We start from the raw sequence: 23,759 nt of genomic DNA on the forward strand, positions 1-23,759 counted from the left end.
AATTCATGGAAGATCTCCCTTCCTCATCTAAGAGTGCAATCCTTGACCCATTGGGGGAGGAAATACTTTCTCCACAAAATTTGAAATATCCCAGGAGCTCGGACTGGGTACCTCAGGAATATGTATCCAAATTTATCAAGAAGTAGCTCAGAAACCTCCTTGACAGAGGAACACAAAACGTTCTTAGAGCTGAGTGCTCAAGGCCCTCCTTGGAAGACAAAGTATGTTATACTCCCAATTCGGACCCAGAACGTATCAAGTTTTTATTTAAACTTGGGTGTGACCCAAGAAAAGGAGTGAAGAAGTCTTTCAAAGGTTGCCAGGATCATCTCCTGGATGTTCTGGGTCCCCTGGCTAGGATCCTGGACACGGCCGAGGAATCCCACATCAACAGTACTCCACTAGATACCGAAATGGTCAGAGGATGGAGCCGGAGGACCATTATCCTCCTGGGAAATGCTAATGCTAGCATTAATTCTGAGAGACGTAGGATTGTCCTTACAAGAATAAATCCAAAATTAGGGGATCTGACCGACAAAGAACCCTCCAAGAATCCTAAAAGCCTGTTATTCGGAGAGGATCTAATTAAATCTCTTAGGAAATATGTTTCCACATTTACCGCACTTGATAAAGCGCAACAGAACATGCACAAAGTTTTTAACAGTAACCTTTTTGGACGGGCCGGAAGACGGGGCCAATCTTCCGGCCGCTACAATCAGAGGCCCTACTCAAGAGGTCGTGGCTTCGGCAGGGGATATCAACAGCAATTTAATACCCCACAGTTCTACCCACAAAGAGGTAGAAGCCAAGGCAGAGGCAGAGGTTATAGATCCCGCGGAACAAGCAATTCTAACACACCCTCAGGTGAGTGTTCTTCCTTCTGCTTCTTTCCCCCTAAAGGTGGGAGGAAGACTCAGACATTTTTTAACGAATTGGAAATTGACTACTCACGACTCTTGGGTTCTAAACACGGTGAAGGGATTTATGATAGGCTTCACTCACACACCCGTGCAGACTTCCTTTCCCAGGAAGATTCACATGCCTTTGGACCAAGAAAAAATTGTAGAGGAGGAGATCTCCTCCATGATTCAGAAAGGTGCAATCTTAGAAGTCCCAATCGATCAATTGGGTTCCATAAGCAACCTTTTTCTGGTAGAAAAAAAGGAGAAGGGTTGGAGACCGCCATCAACTTGCGAGACCTAAACAAGTTCCTGACTTACAGGCATTTCAAGATGGAAGGCATCCATCTTCTCAGGGATCTCCTACTAGAAAAAAATTGGTTAGTCAAACTAGACCTGAAAGATGCCTACTTTACTATCCTCATGGCCAAGGTTCATCAACCCTTTTTTCAGTTCCTTTGGAAAGATCACTTATACCAATTTCAAGCTCTTCCCTTCGGGCTCTCTTCCGCCCTTGGTGCTTCACCAAGGTGATGAGGGCGATCGTTTCTTATCTAAGATCAAGAGGAGTTTGTCTAATTATTTACCTCGACGACATCCTTATTATGTCCCAAGATCCTCATCAAATGATTTGAGATCTGAATTTCACCATGAATCTTCTGGAAAATCTGTGATTCATCATAAACAAAGAAAAATCCTCTTTGACTCCCACAACGTCCATAGGATTCTTAGGCTTCACAGTAGACACGATACGCTGTCTTCTCCTTCTACCCTCAAAGAAAATATCCAAAATAAAAAAAGAAATAAGATATGTTTTGAGACATCAAGACCTATCCCTGAGGGAGCTTGCGAGACTCTTAGGTCTTCTATCGTCTTCCATCCAGGCCATATTCCCTGGACCCCTCAATTATCGGGCCCTTCAGAGAATCAAAGCAAGAGCTCTGAGATCCGGACTATGGTACGGAGACCGGATTTGTTTGGATTTAGAAGCCCGCTCAGAATTGAATTGGTGGCTAAACAATCTGGAAGCTTGGAATGGCAAGGCAATCTCTGGCCCCAAACCATAATTTGTTTTGGAATCAGATGCGAGCCTTCACGGGTGGGGTGCTTGTTTACTCAATCAAAACACTGGTGGTCTTTGGTCTCAAGAAGAATCTCTTCACCACATAAACTTTCTAGAATTGACCGCAGGACTCTACGCCCTTATGAGTTTCAAACATTCCCTTCAAGGGAGGTCTGTCCTTCTGAAGATGGACAATATGTCAGCTGTAGCTTATATCAACCGTCTGGGCGGAATGAAATCCGCAGACTTATCGCACCTAGCCAAAAAACTTTGGATGTTTTGTCTGGAGCACAAGATATCCCTCAAAGCAGAATATTTTCCGGGAGAAGCAAACTTCTTGGCGGATTGGAACTCGAGATTCCTTGTGGATTACAGCGATTGGAAACTAAACGTTTCTGTATTCCATACCCTGAACAGGATCTGGGGTCCTTTAGATGTAGATTTGTTTGCAAGCAGATTGACATTCCAAATTGCGAATTACTTCAGCTGGATGCCCAACCCGGGTGCTCTGGCAGCCAATGTCTTCCTACAATCTTGGAAAGACATCCGGGGATATGCATTTCCTCCCTTTGCCATGATTCAGAGGGTCCTTCAGAAAGTGAGACAAGAACAATCTTGCCTCATATTGGTAACTCCTTTCTGGACCTCTCAGGCTTGGTTCCCGACCATTCTGGAAATGACGTGCAGTGTCCCCTTCTTTATTCCTTCCCTGAGGGATCTTCTCACCGATATAGACGGTCGAATTCACCCCCCAATTCTGAACGAGAGTTTATCCCTTCTTGCCTGGAAAGTGTCAGGAGATCTAATAAAATCTCAGGCCTTTCGGAGATGGCTTCAACCCTCCTCAGGGAATCTTGGGCACCTGGCACACACTACAGATATAATAATATCTGGAAAGTATGGGTACGTTGGTGCTTGGAAAGAAACCTGGATCCCTTGTTGGCCCCTATTGTTGACAGAGTCAACTTCCTGGTTGAACAATTTGAGAGGGGACTGAGTTATAAATCTATTAATTGTTATAGATCTGCCATATCTGCTGGTCATATTCTCGTCAATGGGAAGACTATTGGTAAAAATGTTATTATCTGTAGAGTCATGAAAAGTATCCGCTTAAGAAGACCTCCTAATGCCAGGTATGAAACCCTTTGGGATGTCAAACTAGTTCTCAATCTCTTCAATAACTGGCCTCCTAAATCACTTCTTAACAGAAAAAACCTTTCTATTAAATTAGCCACTTTGTTGTGTATAGTCTCTTGCAGAAGAGCTTCTGACATCAAAGCTCTGGAAATTTCAAGACGTTCTTACAATGTCTTTGGCGTACAATTTTATATTTTTAAAAGAACTAAAACTATGTCTGATTCTATCTTATATCCTCGTTTTGACCTTTCTCCTAAACTCTGTGTTGTGGAATGCATGAAAGAATATGATCGAAGGATGGTTCATCTTCTTCCTCAAGGCGTCAATCAATTGCTTATTTCCTTTGTTAAACCCCACAAAGGAATGTCCTCCTCCCCTTCTATTGCTAGATGGATCAAAACTGCTATGAGTCTTGCTGGCGTTGACTTAGACAAATTTCAAGCTCATTTTTTAAGAGGCACTATGGCCAGTAAGTCTCTCTGGTCTGGAGGTAAGTTGGATGAGATCCTTAAGGATGCTGATTGGTCTAATGCCAGTACTTTTGCTCGTCATTATTGTAAACCTATTGAGCACATGTCTGATGTTGTTTTGGAAAGCTACCAACATGCATAATGTAGCCTCCGGTCTTGTAATGAAATTGCGATTCTCATATTAACATGTCTGAGAATCTGGATTTCATTAAAGACACGGAGGTTGACATTATCCCTCCCTCCCACCCTCTGGTGGTGGTGTTTCATTAACATTGTTATTTATAACTTTATAATAAATGTGTTAAAAAAAACAGTTATTTATAACATTTCATTGTAATGCATTCTTTTACTGTATTGTACTGGAATTTTTTGCCTTTTGCAAATTATTTTGCGACTTATTTTTATTCTCTTTTCAGAAAATCCTTGATTGCTGGTTCTCATCATTATCATCGATGGATTTCTTTTCATCATCCATTTCCTCATCGATGGCATCTTTCACTTTCTTCATTCGTTCTGCATTTCAAGTTTAGCCTGGTCTCAAGATGTTTTCAAGTTCTTCTTTTTCCTGGACTGTTCATTTAAAAGAGGCAGATTATTGCTGTCTCATGGGCTTTATGTGTTGCCTTTATTCTGTTTTAGAACTTTATCTATTGTGATGTATGCGGCTGCTTGGGTCTGCAATAAAAGATTTTGCATAATGTCAGCCTCCGTGTCTTTAATGAAATCCAGATTCTCTAGACATGTTAATATGAGAATCGCAATTTACAGGTCCTGGCACTCTCAGTACACTTTACTATGGACGTACCAGTAAATCAAATATGCCAATCATGGAAACATCAATGCATAATACAATTGACAATAGGAGCACTTGCACTTTTCCACTGGACAGCAGTGAGAACGTGCGCAGTGACACTAAACCAGCAAAAACCCAGTAAAAACCAAGAGGTCAGAAAGCAAAAAGACAGGGGAAACACACCAAGACATGCCAGGTCTAACAATTATGTAGTTTAAAGTTTGAACAGCTGCTTTGTTTTACTGATTAAGAGACATAATCCTCGCCTCCCTGTCCCTAATCGAATTGAAAATTCTTGAGGCCTTAGAATTTTTTTATTGTTCTTTGGTGTGGAAATTTGTCAGGTCGACACATCGTGAATAAAAAATGCTATCCCCTCCTTCGTTCCTCCCCACGTCAAACAGCTAGTGCCTCACGCGCTACTATTCCGCCATAGAGCGTGAAGCACGCACGACCATAGTATTTAAGAGGACGGAAAAAAAGCCAAACAAAAACATTCTCAGGCCGCTTGCGCGCAAGCCCATACGTCATAATGCTTGCAAAGCTGCCTCCAAAGGGAGGCTTGGCCTCGCCAGCACGGCAGTTGGTGAGTCACGACGTTGTAGTCACGCAAAATATTAGTCATGACATCATGGAATTCTTTCGTACAACTTTACAGATCACAGAAAAGACTAGGCCCCGTAACCATGCCAGCGCAAACTATGGGGAGTGACGTAGCATTCTTAGGCGGCGTCAAAAGCACGACGTCATAAGCACTTCACATGACGCTGTGCGCATGCGTACGTGTTTCCAGCCAGTAGGCAACATTGGCAGCGGTCGTTCTCCGCCTCTTTCCTCTGACCTGCCCCCGTTATTTGTTGACACGCCTCCTGTAGTTTTTGATTGGCCAGGAGGGTTGACGTTGGCCCCGCCCCGGGCCGCGGTTGTACCTGCAGCAGTGAGGGTTGCTGCCAGGGCTCTGAGGGCAGCGGCTGCCGCAGCCCCGCCGAGCGCGGCCCCAGCCCCAGCGGCATGAGCGGCCCGCGGGAGTCGTCGCGGCTCGCAGGCGCCGTGAGTCCGCTTCCCGAAGCCCCGGGGGAGACGGAGGAGGAGGCGAGTGAGTCCCCTCCACGAGGCTCTTCCTCGTCGGACCCGTTGCTGGCGCCTGAGCTCCCGGGGCAAGAGCCGAGCACAGCTCCCTTCCCCGCCGGACCCAAGAATGACACTGACTCCGAGTCAAGCGGCGCCGAATGCTGCCCAACGCCCATCTGCAAGATATGCTTCCAGGGAGCCGAACAGGTATGAGTGCCCCTCAGTCTGGGGGTTATTGAGGGGAGGGGAGCACCTGCAGTGGTACCCACCTCACCAGAAAGTCCATGGTCATGGAGTCCCTCAGCCCAAGGTGTAGACCCGGGCACCAGAAAGAGCCCCACACAGCTCCAGGGACTCTTCTTCAAACCAAGAGAGCCACCCCAGCCCTGGAGCAAAGAGGCTAGAAAACACCACATCTTCCGCCACCATGCCGGACCCCGTATACCATGGAGATCCTCCAGATCCATGGTTCATCCCCTCTCCCAGATCGTAGGAGAGCATCTAGCCCAAAGGAGCCTCCCCAGTACCAGAAAGGACCACCCTTAGGGCCAGATCCTCACCGTGACCAGGCTCCTACCACTGCTATTGAATAGCCCTCTAGCTCTTAGAAGGGGCAGAAAAGTCTCCCAGACCAGGAAGACCCCCTCCCCCCCTTCACTTACCAACGTGTGCCCCCTCCTCAGCTCCTCGTCCAAGGGATGCCCTTCAAACACTAAGGCGGCGCAGCATCAGTTATCAGCGAGAGCCCCACAGCAAGCTGCCCGTGTTCCACTGCACCGGTCAGTCTCTGGTGACCCCACCCCATCTCCGGTCGGGGAGAGTTTATAACACAGGTGAGAGCTTTCTGCTACGCCCCCACCCCCCTTCACCAATACATGGCAAATCTCCTTCGCGAACTTCCCAAACCCCAAATACCCCTCGGCGTCCCCTACCAACGTAAAGCACACCCATTCCCTGCCAACCCTGCAGCTTCAGCACCATGGACAGAAGCTGCGGTTGCCTCGTGAGCTCTCGCATATCTTCGCACTGTCACTTCCTGATCAGCAACAAGTGGGTTTTAAAAAGCAGATCAGGCACCATTCGAAGCTGCGACTTCCTTATCTGTGCAGAGGGGCCACCCGAACCCACTTGTGAATTTGGCACGTTCACCATTACAGCCTTCTGCGTCAGGCGGCGACCCTGCTGCCCATGACCCCGCTGTTCCGACAGCTGTATTTCTTGAAATGTCAATTTCTTCTCCACGGTTGAGTTTATCTTTTGAAAATCTCATTTTGCGTTCAGTGTGAGCAAAACCAAGAGCTGTGTAGAGAATTGTGGGCGACATACTTTTTTGCAAATCCAACGTAAACAAACGCATTGCTTATTAATATGTATGCTATCAGCAAATAAAAAAGAGATCATGTAATGGAAGTCGCATTCAAGCCATTGACGCGGATGCTTTGTTGAAGCTCGGATAATACAGTGCAGCAAAAGCGTTACTTTTAAATCGCATTAGTGCTTCGCCCAGAACGCTCTTTATTTACTTTCACTACAATAGGGTTTGTTTGCACCCAACGTATTTAATTTGCAAATATGAATAGTTATCCCTATGACTGCGTAGACAGCGCGCGCTAAGGTACGTCTTCTTGCCTTTAATCATTCATTACGTATAGAATAAGTCGGACTCTTACCTGAGGTGGCGGTATAGTTTGGTGTTGGCTTAATAACATCTGTTTTTTTTTAACAACCTGGTTCAAGCCTATTTTATCGTGTTAGCATTCAGCATGTTATCCAATATTGTTTTACATATCTTGAAGACAGGCAGTCTCTGATTAGCAGTGTCAGTATTACCAGTTCGTGATTTCCATGGACCTACAGGTGTTCATAGCACTTAGATTTAAGTTGACCTGCCTGCATTCAGAGTAAGACATTTAAAGACCATTTCGTACCTATCCCTTGGGCGCCCGACGGAACAGTTGGGAATGGCAATTTCCAATATTTAAACAGGTTAGGCTACGTTAGGACCCACATAAATTCCAACATTGTTACATAATGCTGCATTTAATCCAGAAAGGCGGCACATTTAAATTATCAGCATTTGCATTATGCGGAAGTCTGCATGTTATTGATAGTATTGCTTTTATGTTGTATTATTGACAATTGTGTAGCGCCCTGACTCCCATTCATATTGTTCTTTGGTCTCCACTAGAGACCGGGTTCTATGTCGTCCTGTGATGCGTTGCATGTATTTCTGTTCTGATTGGTCTTTGGTTGGGGAGCACTGTTTTGGTAAAGGAGCCATGAGTGGATGCTTGAATGTTGCTTCGCCTAATGGTTGCAATGATGGACAAGTACCTTCTTTGTCGAAACCATGCAGGCCCCACCAGTGACGTAATGATGGGCACCCTCTGCAGAATGTGAAGAGGGGCCACTGAGTCCGGCATTTATGAAAGATATTCACTGACCTCCGGCTGAATGCCCCTCACCCTTCCCGAAAAATAAGGGGCCCCTGAGCCCGGCATTTATGAAAGATATTCACTGACCTCCGGCTGAATGCCCCTCCCCCTTCCCGAAATATAAGGGCCCCCTGAACCTTTGCGCCCCCCCTCCCTTACACCGCAGGGCCTGCATCACGCCCCTGGACCGCACCTTTAAAGGTTAGTTTGTAGTTGATGAGGTAAGGTTTATCAGGGGCAATGCGGCATCACGTGACCAAACTGTTGTCGTGTGACTGCTGAAATCCCAGACAACGTTCTTTTCCGGCTCGTGTTCTTGTGTGCCTTATCACAATGGAAATACTGGTATTTATTGCAACGATTGTTCGAGGTTTACTAAAGTTGGCAGGCACACCGAAACGTTTTGAGACATGGGCAAAGTGGGTTCTGGCTCAGGGCTCCAACCACCCAAGGGGCCCCTGATAGAGCCAGCTCTGTTATGCAGAGAATCTTTCCCTGATGACCTTGAATAACTCTTAAACAGATTGTTTTACATACTTTTTCCTTTACATTATTTTTAATGGGGGTGTTGAGTGAGAGTCTATTACAGACATTTTGCAGAGAAGTGTGTTTGTTTCATGCAACATCCATTAAAAAGTTTCTTTTAGATCAAAACATGAGAAATAGGAGGGGTTCACACTTCACAGAGAATATTTGTCGTAATGTTAGGGAGCTGGTGCTGTGTTACAACATTGAAAACACACATCACTATCCCCTCAGATCATAATTTCAAATATGTTCCGAACAGGGGTCCCCAAAATATGTTTGGCCAAGGGCCCCCCAAATCCTTAAGATGTCACTGCACATACAGTTAATACATCACCAACTCTGACCCCAGAGACATTTCCACGGGAAACCTGCAGCCTGCATGGCTTTGTAAAATAAGTGATGGGCTCGTAAACGACTCCACTACTTACACAATTCGTTTTTAGGGCCGTAGCATTGGCAACCTTTTTTCCACAAGTGCACACTTATTACTTTTAAACAATTTGAAGTTTACAAGTTAATATATATAGTTTCTCTTTACTTTTTTTTATTATTCTGGTATTTTTCATTTTGTAAAGCCATATATTTAATGTATATGATAGCCTTAATCAAGTTAGTCTGCAACTTACAGTATGTCAAAATTGATGCTAGGATAGAATGCCAGGGACCCACTTAGATTTATTGAAGCCAGATGATGAGCCTAAAGGCTAGTATCATGTTCTTACTCTCGTACGACTGGACGTAATATGGGCCGAGTGTGATTGGAGGATATTTCTACTCAGTGGCAAGGTAGAAAAAGCCACAGATAGAATCCAATAGATCAGCAGGCAACCTATAGACTCCATGCTCTCTCATCTTGAAATTGCGGTGATTTTTAAGACATCCTGTAAGTCCAGGTTTACTTTATTCTATTCATAGCCACTTTCCAGTGGTACATTTCCTTCAAAACTGCGAGCTTCCTAATGGCTTCCGCGGCTTAATGTAATCTTCTATAGAACTCAGCGGATGTACTTCTGTGTTCTAGAGCTTTTCGAATGTGACTAATGAGCCCATACTGCCAGTTAATCCTCTCCATCAAACCCCATCAGCTGTTATATGTTGCCTCTATTCACTCTGCCTGTTTGGTAATCCATATGTTTAGAAATCAAAATCTTTTGACTGTGATGCCCTAGCACGAGCTTCAGGGAATTATGACTGCTGCATTACAAATATTACATGTTTATTTCTAGCCTGGTTCGCTGCTCTGTGGGAAACAAAACCATCTGGAGGGGGAGATTTGATGGTTTGGGTGTTAACATTTACACGGATACATCCATGGAGGGAAACAGTCGATCAGGGTCATTTCTATCGCTCTTATGTTGAATCACTGGGGTCTTAAAGTGAATAGGGAAGGGTAACTAGAGTATGGAACATTCTGTCCTTCCCGCTTATTTTATCCTCTTCATTACTTTCAGATGACAGAATTCCTCAAAGATGTAGTTGGCACTTTAGATATTTCGTCCTTGTATCAAATTCTCACAGAGCCCTTGACAGTCTTGTAAACAACACTTGGGCAAAATAAATCCTTACAAGCTTAAAAATCTGGAATTTATTTTATCGCAAGTGACACTGTATATAACTGACTTGTAAAAAATAAGACGGCCTGGCAGGTTTCAAGTAATATTGTTGCCCCCTTACAGAAGTTGTCATAATGATGATTCTTTCTATAACTGACATAATCTAGCCAATGTTGAAAGCAGTTATTCTGGTTCAAAATGCAGCGAATAACTGGCAACTCGTATAAGAGTGGCTATAGTTTCATTTTATTATTTATCAGTAATTGTGCAGCGGTGAGGTATGTAATTTGCCTTAGCCACTAATAGGGAACATTTTCAAATGTTTTGTTATTCACCACCACATGATGCTTTCTCGTGGGTACCACAACATGTCATCATTCGGGAGGGGGTTCTGGAGTAACACATTTATTATTTCATGTATTTTCCTGCTGGACACAGAACCCTGAAGATGACAAGGTGACAGGTGTATCAGGAAGAAGTTTGAGATGTGCAATATACGCCTCAATAGCTCCTGTGTTGCAAGCGGACTTGCAGCTCCTCAGACCTCCCCAGGTCAGCATTACCATCCCAACACCTCAGGCTCTAACAGGCCTGCACCCCACTGTCGTTGAAAGTAAGAGCTATGCAGAGGTTCACTGGGCAGTAGGTAGAATTAAACAGTTACGCCATAGATGGCTTGAATCTTAGAGGACTCATACCATGTTTTGCAGTGGATGCCAAGTGACAAGAGGGTTAGTTTAGTTTGCTTCCACGTGGCGATTCAGCAGCCTGGTAATGGGCCAACTCGCAGCACAGCAGACAGTAGCGCCTAGAGATGCTCTGTCTCTCCAGGCTGCGTATTATTTTTTGTGGTTGGTAGTATAACGCTACTTGGTTAGCATATCCTTTGTTACGCCTTGACTGTTGGAAATTGGGCTACTGATTGAGGGGGATGAAACCCTACTCAAGCAACAACCTCAATTCCTGTCACGATGAAGTCACAAGCAAACCCCAAATTAACCTGTATTTAACCCTCTGGTAGCTTGGCACAAAGCAGTCTGGCTTAACACAAAGGCAATGGGTAAATAATGTATCCAGCACTTCAAACAGTAATAAGGTGAAAACACAAAACATGAAAAATCCCACGCCAATCTAGAAAACTAGAGTAAAATGTATTAACTTAGTTGAGACCAAAATGACAAAAATCAAATCAGTAGAAGAGGAGAAATGCAATTGTAAAGATTTAAGGTAAGGGAAGCACCTAAAAGCACAAAGTGCTACTCACAACTATCTTGTCATGCAAGGCCAGGGGAAAGTCACAAGTTCAGGCAGACCACAATAGAGCATGCACCAGATACTGGGACCAGAATAGTCCAGCTGAAAGAGCTACCTTCCAAGGTCCAGCGTGAAGAGTTCAGTTCGCGGTTGGGTCCGCGAGGAGTAGGGAGAGCGCTGTGGAGGGTTGTCAATGTAGCGTGAAGAGCAGGCTGAGCATCGTGGAAATTGCCGCTGTAGCTTGAAGATCCTGTTCAGCATTGCAGATGGTCATTGCTCATGTTGGCGGTCACTGCTGGCTGTGAATGCCATAGTACGAAGTGCAGATCTTGCATTTCCAGGTGTCGCTGGCAGTCGATGTGACGCGAAGAGTCGGGTCGCTGGAACTTGGTGTTGGCAGGTGGCAAGATCTTGGTGCAAACATGCCCGTTTGCGGTGCCCAGAACTTCAGGATTTCTCCTTTTTCTTTGGAGAGGAGCTCAACTGATGCCACACTAATTGTCCAGGGCCTGAGGGGCTCCTCTTAGGGCTCAGGAACTCACTCCATCAGTGGTTAGTAGGGCTGAGGGAGGTTCAGTTACAGATCCAGGCAGCAGGTCAGCTGGGCAATTGCAGGGGGCCTCTGAAGCTTGTTAAGTCCGTATAGCTCAAAAGAGGAGGTCAGTCAGTTGACCCTTGGAGTCACTTCCGCCTGGGATGAAAGGTGCAGGTCCAGTCTTCTTTCTCAGCAAGCAAAGTAGTAGGGCAGCAGAATGGTAGTCCTGGCAGCAAAGCAGCACAGCAGTGCGTCTTCTGTAACCCCCAGAGGTCCAGAAGCGTAGTAAGGAGTGTGCCTGAGGGTTCCCCTTTTTATACATGGTACCATTTCCTTTGAAGGCGAGCAGGCTCGCATTCCAGCAGAAGAAAAGCCTGTCTCTTTCAGAGTTTGATATCGGAAAATACGTTCAAAATTTGCGAGTCTTCCATCGAATAAGTCTGGTCCATACTCTGCGGGTAAGTGCAAGAATTGTATACAGATAAAAGTGTGCACGTGGTGCTCCTAAGCAACCTTAAAACAAGTCTACTGGCATACAGCTAAAACGCCTGGAATCAACAAGCTGGAGCGGCTGCTCCAACCTAAAAAAATCAGAATTTCCCGATTATTTGTTTGAAGCCCTTACGAGAGCCCCGGTACCACCAGCCTGGGTCTTAAAATGCGTTGGCATTTCGAGAGCAAATGTTAGCCTATGGGAGAGGTATACCTCACAGTATCAAATATTTTAGGAGTTTTTCACTACAATACATATAAAGCTAAATGTACATGTCCAACTTTTTAAATACATTGCACCCTGCCTTATGAGCTGGTTAGGTCATACCCTAGGGGTGACATATACGTATTAAAAAGGAAGGTTTAGTCCTGGTAAAGGTTTATTTTGCCATGCTGAAAGAGCAGTTTAAAACTGCACACATGATATACCACTTTGCAAGGGACTTCTAAGTAAATTAAACGTGTGAATCAGGTGTTTTGCCATGATTAAAGAAAAGAGCACATGCACTTTAGCTCTGGTTAGCAGTGGTAAAGTGCACAGAGTCCTAGGGGACCAAAAATGAATTCAGTAAAAATAGGAGGGGCGAAGGCAAAAAGTTTGGGGGTGACCCTGTAGAGTGGGGTAAAGCCAACAATTACTGTTTAGTGAGCATGAAAACAACAGGGCGTTGCAGAGTTTACTATCCTTACGGGCAGGAAAAGTGACACAACTAGCAAATGTATACAAAATTGTGGAAATAGCGCATTACTGTACATGTAATAATGTGTGTGCACCCTCATATGTCTGTCACCCTTGGCGCATAAACTTACTTAACATGCTCAATGACTGCTCATTCTATTAAGTTTAAATCTGTATTATTGAGCCAACACAATAGCAATCCAGGCCTAGAAAAATTAATTTGTTTTTACCAGACCTGCAGGTCTAGTCACTTAAATAATCAACTCAACCTAATTGTAATGCGCTTGACCTATAAACCCATCTCAAATTGTGTGAACCTAGGCAAATATTTTATTTCACTGAGTTGCCTTTTTCTTCATTATCACATACGAGACCATGGTCAAATATGTGATTTCTGCATGTCTTCTGTACTACAAAACTATTTTGCTTGATCTGATAACCTACATTTTCCATTGAAATGGCCACAAACTCTCCCATTAAAATGCAGTTTTTACTGATAAAATTATATAGAGTACAAACTATAATGTGTGGAAATAAAATCTTTGTTTCCATCTCACTTCAGAATTATAAAAAAGTGCTTTCCTAAACTGAAATATATTTTGAAATAATTGTACAGTTCATTTATAAATCTAGTGTGCCCAGCACAATTGTCCACAATTCACTTTACGAAATCCTCGAACTTTGTAGTCAGAGGGAAAAAAAAGTAAAAACCAATCTCCAGGATAAAATAAGCAGCAATTTACAAGAAGGCACATGCTGACTTTGACCCCTGACTTAGAACGCATCTTAAATGTGAAAAGATTGTTCTTTGCCTGCTCCAGCTCTCTCTGTTTGCATAGCACTCTCTCAACACAGGCCAGAAGGCCCTAAAAATAGTTTGCTCTGATAAAATGTGGCTCGTAATAGTGAGTGAGCGAGTAGATTTCTTGAGGCCTGCAATCTTCATCACAGTTTTAAATCCGTGCTCAATTTCAACATCTCACTTTACTGAAGATGACTTGAAAACTAAAGTAACAAACATGTCACCTTTCTCAGTCGGATTAAGGAGGTACAACAAAATCTGTGATGTTCAAGCCCTATCATTATCACCTCTAGTTATCACGTTATGCCAAGTGTTGACTGCCTCTTCCATCACCCCTGTTTAGTCAAGGGAACATCACACGAAGGATCCTTTGGCACTCGAATCAAACATGTGACATTTGGTTCCGGCCGTATGCCCTGGTTGATCCCACGCTTGGCCTCCAGGAAGTCTTGGATACAGGTACCTGGGTGAACATGTTACAGTTATCACCCTTTATTAGTCTCAGCTTTGCTGTATTCACACGAGAAGCTACCAAATGTAGTTGTATAAGGTCTCGCTTAGTTCCTATCATCTCCACATTATCATCCTGCTCAAGTTGGGGAATACACACATTTTTGTTTTTTACACCTCGGAATTGAAGATTCCTCTGTATTGCAGCACCCTGAGTGACTGCTTCCCTTTAAGCCAGACTACTCAACTCCACAAGGCTTGTGCCTGCTCCATATACCTCGGACATATTCCAGTCTGTTCTTCTCGTGGGAATTCTCTCCACTCTTATAATGGATATCTCAGCCTTTGTCGTTGCTTGTAGGATATTTCCTCTCAGGAGAGAAAGTAGCAGGGCTTCTATATCGTCCTACTCAGAGTGGAGGGAATGCCAACTGATACGAGCAGCTCTTATTCTGTTCTCAGGGCTGTCTATCTCCTACTCCATTTTGAACAGGATTTTTCCAGCATTTCCTTGCAATGTCTCACCCAGGCATTTCTCATTTTGACACACACTTAATCTGGGTCGATAACACAGCAAGCTTCAGGTCCAGCATTGTGAATCTGAGGTTCTCCAGACAAATCTTTGTCTTCTTAACTTTGGTCTTCTATGGACACCTACAAATTAGTGTTCTCATCTCCATCTTAACTATTCTTGACTCTACTCTGAACACTGAAAAATTAGTGTCCTCAAAGAGCCCCAAATTAGGGCCTCCCTCTAGGTGAGTTGTGCTTCCCTCTGGCCCCCTTCCTCTCCTTTAGTTTTATTCAAAACATCAGCAGTGGAGCAATGTTGCTTGAAGAAACTCTGTTTTGCTTTCAGACAGTTTGGCCTCTGATTTTTGGGCGCCATACTTATCCCTCTTGGTCAATGGGCCACCCTTTCAGTGTTACCTTAGTCTCAGCGCCTGGGATTCCCAGGGAGCACTACTTTCACCATCTCAAAGGCAGCCCTGTGCTGATTCACAACGGTTAGCAGGTCCTCCGTCACTGCCTGCAGTGCCCTTTATCTTTTCCCTGGGGTGAGGGAGGCAGGGGTGCACTGCCTGTGCTTTCCATAATCATCCCAGGCATTCTAAAGCTGGTGTGTCCTGACAGCGCCAGTTCAGTGCAGAAAACTCTGGAATATAGTGTCCTCACCATTTGCTTCCTCATTCACCAATTTCTACAGGTTAGGATAATACATGGCCTGACCTCGATGTTTTTAAGTCCCATTTGGGCCATTTGCTCACCTTGCAGTCCCTTTTGGCACCATCTTAAAGTGAACAGCTGTTACTAGCCTTACGGCTTCTCTATTTATAGCCACCGGGGAGGAGGCCCAGAACATTAAATTGCTTCTAGATGCACGCCACAAGATACAGGATACAGGTCCACCCACCCCAGGCTCCACCATCAAGGTCAGACTGGCCCAAAGGGCATTCAAGCAGTGCCCAAAGGGCTGGTCTGATGGGTCAGAGTGTGGGTCGTTTTTTTGAGGTTTGTGAGACAATTGTATGGTCTGGTGGCCTGAGTTTTTCTGTTAATTTCCCCATTATTACAGCAAATATTTCTTTCAGCAGGCACACATGTAAGCAGTCTCCCACACCTTGCAAAACACCTACACAACATGTCTTTACAAGTTCAAAAACTGCCTTATTTGCAAATGTGGGCCACTTTTTCTAGCTATCGATTTCGCTAAAGGGAGCAACTCTTATTTTCTACTTTCTGTCCCAGTTCGACACTGTCCACTGTACCCTCTAAATCATACATGGGTCTGAAAGGGAAGCCTAGCAGAAGCGGTGGAGAAACACTTCTGTCTGCTCACATGCCTGGCCCCGCCCACTATTTGTTTTTAAAGGACAAGAACCTATCAGTCGAGCAGTTACCACAGGATTGTATACCATGAAATTTATTGTGGTAAACAAAAACACAGTGGACTTGAAGGAACTCCAAGCAAAGTAAGTCGATCAGTTTTCAAGGAGATTAGTCCACCTCTTGCCTTGCGGAATAGTCCACCTCACTCTATATAGTAGATTCAGGCAGAGGAGCATGCATATTCACCCATCCCAGGCGTTCTCCATCGGTGACAGGGAAGGGGCGTACACCCCAGTCCAACCCCTGGATACCTTGCGGCCTGCCTCAGGCCGGGAAACATCCTTTACAACGCAGCTTTTACAACGCACTACCATTCCGACGCAACTTTTACAATGCAAGTTATTACAACAAATTGAGCTGGAGGGCGCTCTAGGATAGGGAATAGTTTAATTACTATCCAACACCTTCCCTACTATCCACGGGGACTGGAGTTGGAATAGTAAATTAAACTATTCACTATCCAGCGCCACCCAACGCAAGTCGTTTTAATGACTTGCGTTGTAAAAACCTGCGTCGGAATGGCATGCGTTGTAAAAGCATGCGTTGTAGTGACATACATCCCTCAGCCCTGCTCGCGTTAGGAGTCATGACTGCATCACAGTTATCTCACGCCATCTAGTCCTGTAAAGTACTTCGCTACCAATTTCTTAAAGTCATCCGGGCACTCCCAGGTGTGCTGAACTAACATTTTGTATAAATATTTAATCCGTTTCATAATGTTACGTGGGAATCTTTGAAGGTCGAAATTTGCAATTGAAAAAATCTATAGAAACAGATGTGAAAGATAGTATGGTAAGGTGGGAAGAGAGATGTATGCCTGATTGACAGTGTGAAATGGAAAAAAGAAACCTCCCTGTTGCAGATGGGCAGGCAGGAGTCTCCAAGCAAGAGAAAGCCCATTACTGTAATAGGAACAAAGCGAATCAGCACATGTTCCTAATTTTATAAAGCCCAAAACTGCAAGATGGCATATCCAAGCTTTTATACCCTGGTCCTTTCAGTCAATATTAATGGTTCATTTTCCGACAACAGTAAAACAGGAGGCAGGTTTGCTGTCAGCAACCAGCTGCTTTCTGTGATGTCGTGCAGCCAGAAAGCACAGATGCACTCGCAAAGCCATTTAAAAGTTTTAGAAGGATGCATTATTACTCATTATTCCCAAGGGCTGGTGGAGTCGATAAGCAAATATCAAGACATATTGTTTTAAAAAGACACTAGCAGTCGATAGTACTTCAGATATTTTAGATATCATTTGCTTTGCTTTGTTACAGTACACTGAAGTGAAGGATGATAGTAGGTTGCAGTTTCCATTCAGTGGTTTTGCTTGAGGATTTTAAGGCCAGGGCACTGGTTTTTCAGAGAGTGTGTATTAGGTCCATTGGTAGACAACTCGAGAGCGCGATCGAATGGGTTGTTCTGCACACTGGCAGCCACAGTGGAAAGGATGACGAGTGATTGTTCTGAGGGGGCCTGACCGTAAATAAAGTTTATCCAGCTTGAAAGTATTTTGGTTATGAATGACTCAGTTACTCCTCACCCCATCTCATGTCATTATTTAAAAAATATATTTTGTATTATTTTTTCCTTATTTAACATGATTATTATATCATTGATAACACATATTTATAGCTCAGGAATTAAGCAATGTTCATACATTAATGTTAGTCACACATATCTTCAATTATTGAAAATAAGGAGGGTGCAATAAAGAAGGAGGGGGGTTGGGTGAGTCAACTCTAGTTTTCAATGCTCAATCTATGCTACAAGGTTTACCATATGTTTATCTTATCATTATGTATTTCCTAGAGCAGCCTCTACTTTTATATGTGTTCTTTTCAAACAGCACACGCCAGTCTCAATTGGTCTTTCAATCTGACATTTTTGGGGCATCTCTGCTACCCCAATGTCTTGTGATATCTCTCCCCCCCCCCACTAGACCCGCATTAATAAATATTTGAGAGCATATGGGAGGAGTGACCTATGATCATATTCCCAGAATGGAAAGTTAAAGGCTTGCTCCCAGTGTGATCTGTGCTACTTGTGCCATAACTCAAAGTCCTCCAGTCTTGTCGAGAACCTCTCTAATTTGGGGGAAGCCCAAATTGTGTTATGGAATGTTCCTACTTGGCCAAAGCTTCTTAGTCATAGCTACGTTGTGTCCCCTCCGAACCTCACAATTTGAATGCTGATAAAATAGACTACAATCTTTGTAATTGCATCCACCGAAAGCCTGGCTTGATAGTGACTTTTCCCGGGTGTTGGATTGCTTCTTCACATTTCAGTCCTGTACAGCTCCTAGATCCTCCCCAAACCGTAACAATGTGTTTGGTATTTTATTGATGCAGGTTTTATATATTAGAGGTGCGGCGTTTTTTTTGACAGAACTCTGTTTTCTGTTTGGGGTGTACTCTAAAATCTCTGTCTCGGAGTTTGCATGCACCTTCGGACATGCTTCGGCCTGATATATCAAAAGATTTCGAAATTGTTGATGTCGAAATCAATTTGCAGTTCTTGAAACCATTCATGCTACTTTGATTCCAAATATACTCAACGGCTGAAATATAGCCACATCCATAGTGGTGGGTTATGTGTTAGAGTCTTTTTTAAACTCAATAGCGTAGTTGCGATGCGCCATACTTTAATTGTCATTAGGTTGTTATGGGTGGACCAGTCCCACTAATACTTCTGCATATGACTCCTAGTTACCCTTCTTTGCCCACCGCATGTCAGTCTATTCTAAGAGAGGTTTATTCTTGATTGAAGAAGGCTCATTTATTGATAACAGTTAGATGGACTTCTCAGTAACATTTACCTATGTCCGGTAGAGCTATCCCTCCATCATAGACTTCTCCGCTGAGAGTTCAAGTTGAGATTCTGTCCGATTTCCCATCCTATAGTAACCCTCTAAGTTCTATCTCTACCTTTTGGAGGAATATATCAGGGATTCCCTATGGGATATTTTGCAGTATATAAAAAAACTGGGCAGGGCCATCATTTTTATATAATATAATGCATTTTATATTATAATGCTGCTCTTCCCATAAATGAAAGGGGTAACTCCCCCAATGTTGCACTCTAGTGCTGACTTTTCGTAGGATTTTGTAGAGGTTGTTATTTAGATATTTTTGTGGGTCCCGTGTTACACAGATACCTCAGTATTGAAAATTGTTATGCACAATCTAAAATGGATTTGTCAAATAGTAACTAAGTAATCATTGTGTTAGTGAATTTATAATAGATCTATCCCAATTAATAATGAGTCCGAAGTATTTATCAAATATTTGAAGGATTTGTATTAGTTTTTCTACGGTTTTTCAAGGCTCGTTATATATAGCAGAATATCACTGGCATTAAGTGATATTCTTTCCTCCCATTATCTCCCACCCACTCCCACAATCCCCATATCAGTTCATCACCTCTTATCCAATAAGCTTGTGGCTCAAGGGCCAAGGCAAAAAGCACTGGGGAGAGGAGACAGGCCTGTCTCTTTCTCTTTTTTTTCTTGATTTATTGAGATCTCTCCATTTATATTGCCTCTTGGTAGTGGTTTCCTGTATCCATAAGATAAATGAATCCGAAACCTGTTTTTTTTAACCTTTATTTATAGAATTTCTAAGCAATAAAGAGAGAGAGAAGAAAGAAGGACATAAACCAGAGGACTAACATCAGGGCAGTTTGTAACTTCAAATGGCTCGAACATAGGAAAAACTATTAGGCAAGTAAATTGTCATTGCACAATGATACTGGTGCTGGAACTTGTCTTAACAACTAATCTCCCTCCCCTCCAATTCGGTATCTGAGACTCCTTATACAAGCTCGTTGTAGGGTATATGTATAGTGGTGGTTGGGTTCACGTTTGCCCTAATCCTTTGATGTAAGTCTTGAAGGGTAGCCAAGTGCATCTTGTCTGTAATCATTTCAGTCACTCGTCCATGATATGTATATATGCCATACCTTATTCCACCACAGAGCCAAGTTCGGTGGATGAGGGTCCTTCCAGGTGTGGACTATAGTTAGTCTTGCTGCAATGAGAAATAATGTGAGCAACTACTTACAAGGGGTTGTATGTGGATAGACAATCTTCCCTTACATCTCCTAGTAAAAACACTAGGAGGTCCATTGGCAGGGTCACTTAACAAATCTGGGAGATCAAAAGGAGCACCTCCACCCAGAAGTTATTAACATGTGTGCATTACCACCACATAAGTAAATAGGTGGCCCTAGATTCAGAACCCCACCAGCAGTGATTGGGAGTTCCTACCATGGCATGCAATCGGACTGGGGTGAAGTACCATCTTGTGAGAAGTTTGTAAGAAATGGCCTTATGTTGTAAGCAAATGAAGGCTGTGCACGCCCAAAGCCGATGCCAGCGTGTCATCAGCAATAGTGATGCCTAAATCTTGTTTCCATCATGACTGGTTAGGATATTGCTGTGAATGGAATAGGCCACTTGTCACTGTGGATGGATTAGGCCTCATAAGGATACATGGAGGCGGATAATACCCTTCCTAGTGGATCCTTGTGCAAAGAGTTGTTCAAGGGATGTTTTGGCTCTACTACCTTTATCTTTCATTGTGGGTGCATTTGCTCAGTGTAGTAGTTTATTAAGGCGAAATTCATCTGTGGTGGTCAAGTGAAAGCATTGCCTGAAAGTCTGCAGGTCCAAGGTGGTCCCGTCTTGGTAGAGATCTCCCAACAATGGGGACACTCCCCCTCCCCAGTCTGCAAAGTGAATGCCCAGAGTGCCTGGCACAAATTCCAGATTATGCAAAATGGGAGAAAGTGGAGGAAGGCGATGTAGTGGATGCCTGGCTACGATTAATTTTGTCCCAGTGCTTCAAAAGGGTTGCAGTAGCATACAATGGTGTTTTTGAAGGTGGAAAGCGGTCTCGGGCCTCACTTACATGATATGCTATAGGGGAGCATCCTTGTTCCAGAAGCCCCCAAGGTTTATGTGAGGCTTGGAGTTATGCCACACAAATTGAGTAGTTGCTTTTGGGCTTGCTGGACAGTCTCACGGGAGATCCGAATGTACACTAGTTGGGGCAGACAGTTTATCTTCACAGCATTGATACGACCAAGCCAGGATATCTCCATCCTGCCCCAGCGGTAGAGATCTTTGAGTAGAGCCTCTAGTACCGGTGGTATGTTCTGATCAAAAAAGCTTACAACTGGAGCTAGCCAGGTGGATCGCCAGGCAGCACAGGGAGGTAGCCCCCGCCCAGGCCAAAAGTGGAAAGTAAGTGGTGGATCCTATGGGTGGAATCAGTTACCCCTATGCCCGTTGACTTTGTGCAAATAATGCGGAATCCCAAGGCTTGTTCAAGTTGTTTTAGTTCTTCCAACAGCTGTGGAACAGACGTCTCAGGGCACATGAGAAAACACTATTGTGGGCAAAGAGTGCCAAGTTATAGTGTTTCCCATCCACCTTGAGCCCCTGAATCCTGATATTCATTTCAATGCAGTGGGCCGATGGCTCCATTGGGAGTGCAAATATCAATGGTGACGGGGGCTTCCCTGTGTGTGGCCTTTGGTAAGGTGTATTGAAGAGGAGAGGATGCCATTAACTCTGATTCGAGCTGTTGGGGTTACATAGTTGACCATCAGGTATGTCATCATATGGGGACCTATCCCCTTCTTCGAGAGTACAGCATGTAGGAACTCCCTGTTCATTTGGTTTAAAGCCTTCTTCGCATCTAGTGAGAGAAGGAGGGTCATTGTTTTGGATCTTTCTGCCACATTAACCACATTCACTGCCAGCCGTACATTATCTCGAGCCTGTCTATTTTGAATAAAACCTGACTGGCAGCTAGCATCAATGCTGGCCCGATGGAGTGTGGGCGGGAAACCAAGACGGAGGTAAATATTTTAACATTACAGTTTAGCAGGTCAGTTGGTTTATAGGAAGAGCAGGCCAGAAGGTCCTTGCCCAGTTTAAGCCACAGAGTTACAGTAAACTCCAAAATGGTCAGCATTACTGATTTGGTGAAAGACCTCGGTTAGGAGTTTCGCTAACAGTTCACAATAGGCAGTATGAAATGCTACCAAGAACCCATCTGGCCCGGGCAACCTATTGGCTTTCATTCGGTGTATGGCTGACTTCATCTCTTCTGGGGTTATGGGCTTCTCTAGTTCATGGACAAGCACAGGGTAAATATGTGGAAAGGTAAAATCTTGTAAATATCAGTCCTGGGTGCCTGCAGATGGGGGTTGGACTTGATGGAGAAATGCATCCTATGTCTTGAAAATGACGAGGATATCAGTTCTATCTGTATGGGAAACCCCTCCTCATCTCTAATGGCAGAAATATGGTTTCTTCTTTGCTTCTGCCTCAATTTATATGCCAACAATCAATGTGCCCAATCCCCCTTTTCATAGTGTTTCTGGTTGATGTAAGGGAGATTTTGCTCTGTTTTTGTCAAATAGAGCTGCTCAAATAATTCACCCTGAACTCATCTCAGTTCTCTATAAACCCTATTTGAGCCTGTGGCCTTGTGCTTGGACTCAAGCTGGGAAAGGTGGGCCTCCAGGTCTGTCCTTTGAGCCCTGGTTACTCTTACAAAGGTGGATGTGTTATTCATAATTTTACCTCTCAGTACCGCCTTTGTCGCATCCCATAGGATAGCCCATGATACCCCCGGTGTAGTTTTCCTTGAAGTAATGCTGTAAGGAATGTTGCACTGTCACATGATTCTGCGAGGGCTCAACCTCGGGCTGGATGCTAACTTTTAAAGCAAGAATCGTCTAGTGGGTTATCTGTCTTCGTCCGGTTCAGTCTGGTCTATCTGCCAACTGTGCCAGCACATGAGTTTCCTTGAAGCCTTGCTGGTCTTCTTTGAGGGTGGTCTCTGCTATTTGTACGACTGTGGGGAGCTGGGGGATGCCAATGGGTCACCGTAGGGCTTGGGCTTCGGGTGTGCATGTGGCTACTCGATTGTTGTCAATTGCGAAGATTAATCACAGCGGGAAGCCCCAGCGATACAGGAGTTTCTTGTCCTGTAGTTAAAACATTACTTTCCTAAAGTCAGTGTTTGGCCAGGGTCTGGAGCAATATATTCTGAAAAAGTGTGAGGTTGTCGCACCTGAAGGTGATGGAATCAATCTCCCGAGCCACTCTCAAAATGTCCTCCTTGTCTTGGTAGAAGGGAACTCTGGTGAGCACAGCTGGGGCCAGTTGGTTCACCCACTGGTACATGGAGAAGACATGAGTGCATTTGAGGGTGTGTTTCTGCCCCTCAGAATCCTGGAGGATGTTTTGGAACAGCTCCCATCCATAGTTTTCAAGCTCATTGATAGGCACAGTGGCGCTCTTCCCTCTAATCTGTATATCATTGTGCTGGGAGTGGTTTGCGTAGTCCTCCAGGGCATCTCTCAGGAGTCATTGTTGGGTTTCAAGTGCCAACACCCTCTCTATCAGGTCATTCGGCACCTGGTCCTGCTGCGCCACTGTCACCTCCTCCAGGTCCAAACAGGACTCAACCCCTTTTACTGATTGATCAAGCTCTGTGAGCAATACGGTGAAGTTTGAAGTTGTGGCCGAAATATCCCTCTTCCTCTCCTGGATGCGTGATTCAATATCTCCTTTCGTTGCTGGCAGGTATAGATTGGGGTTGTCGTCCCCATCAGACCCATTGTATAGCGGTGTCAGCTCAGCTCAGGTGCTCAGGTTAGAGACGCCATCATGAGTCCTCGTTCAGGCAATGCCCCC

The 23,759-nt window shown here is 44.3% G+C and overlaps 1 protein-coding gene across 1 annotated transcript in view; it reads left to right on the forward strand.

Moving 5' to 3' along the window:
• Positions 1-5,223: 5,223 nt before the first annotated feature.
• The window catches only part of MARCHF11 (membrane associated ring-CH-type finger 11), a 196,609-nt gene continuing 178,073 nt past the window's right edge, over positions 5,224-23,759 (forward strand). Inside the window, exon 1 of the mRNA XM_078685721.1 lies at positions 5,224-5,640. Within this exon, the coding sequence (XP_078541847.1) occupies positions 5,374-5,640 (267 nt within the window). The 5' untranslated portion in view covers positions 5,224-5,373. The remainder of the gene's footprint in view (positions 5,641-23,759) is intronic.

This window comes from Lissotriton helveticus, chromosome 4_1, assembly GCF_964261635.1.
Source record: "Lissotriton helveticus chromosome 4_1, aLisHel1.1, whole genome shotgun sequence".
Taxonomy (NCBI): Eukaryota; Metazoa; Chordata; class Amphibia; order Caudata; family Salamandridae; genus Lissotriton; species Lissotriton helveticus.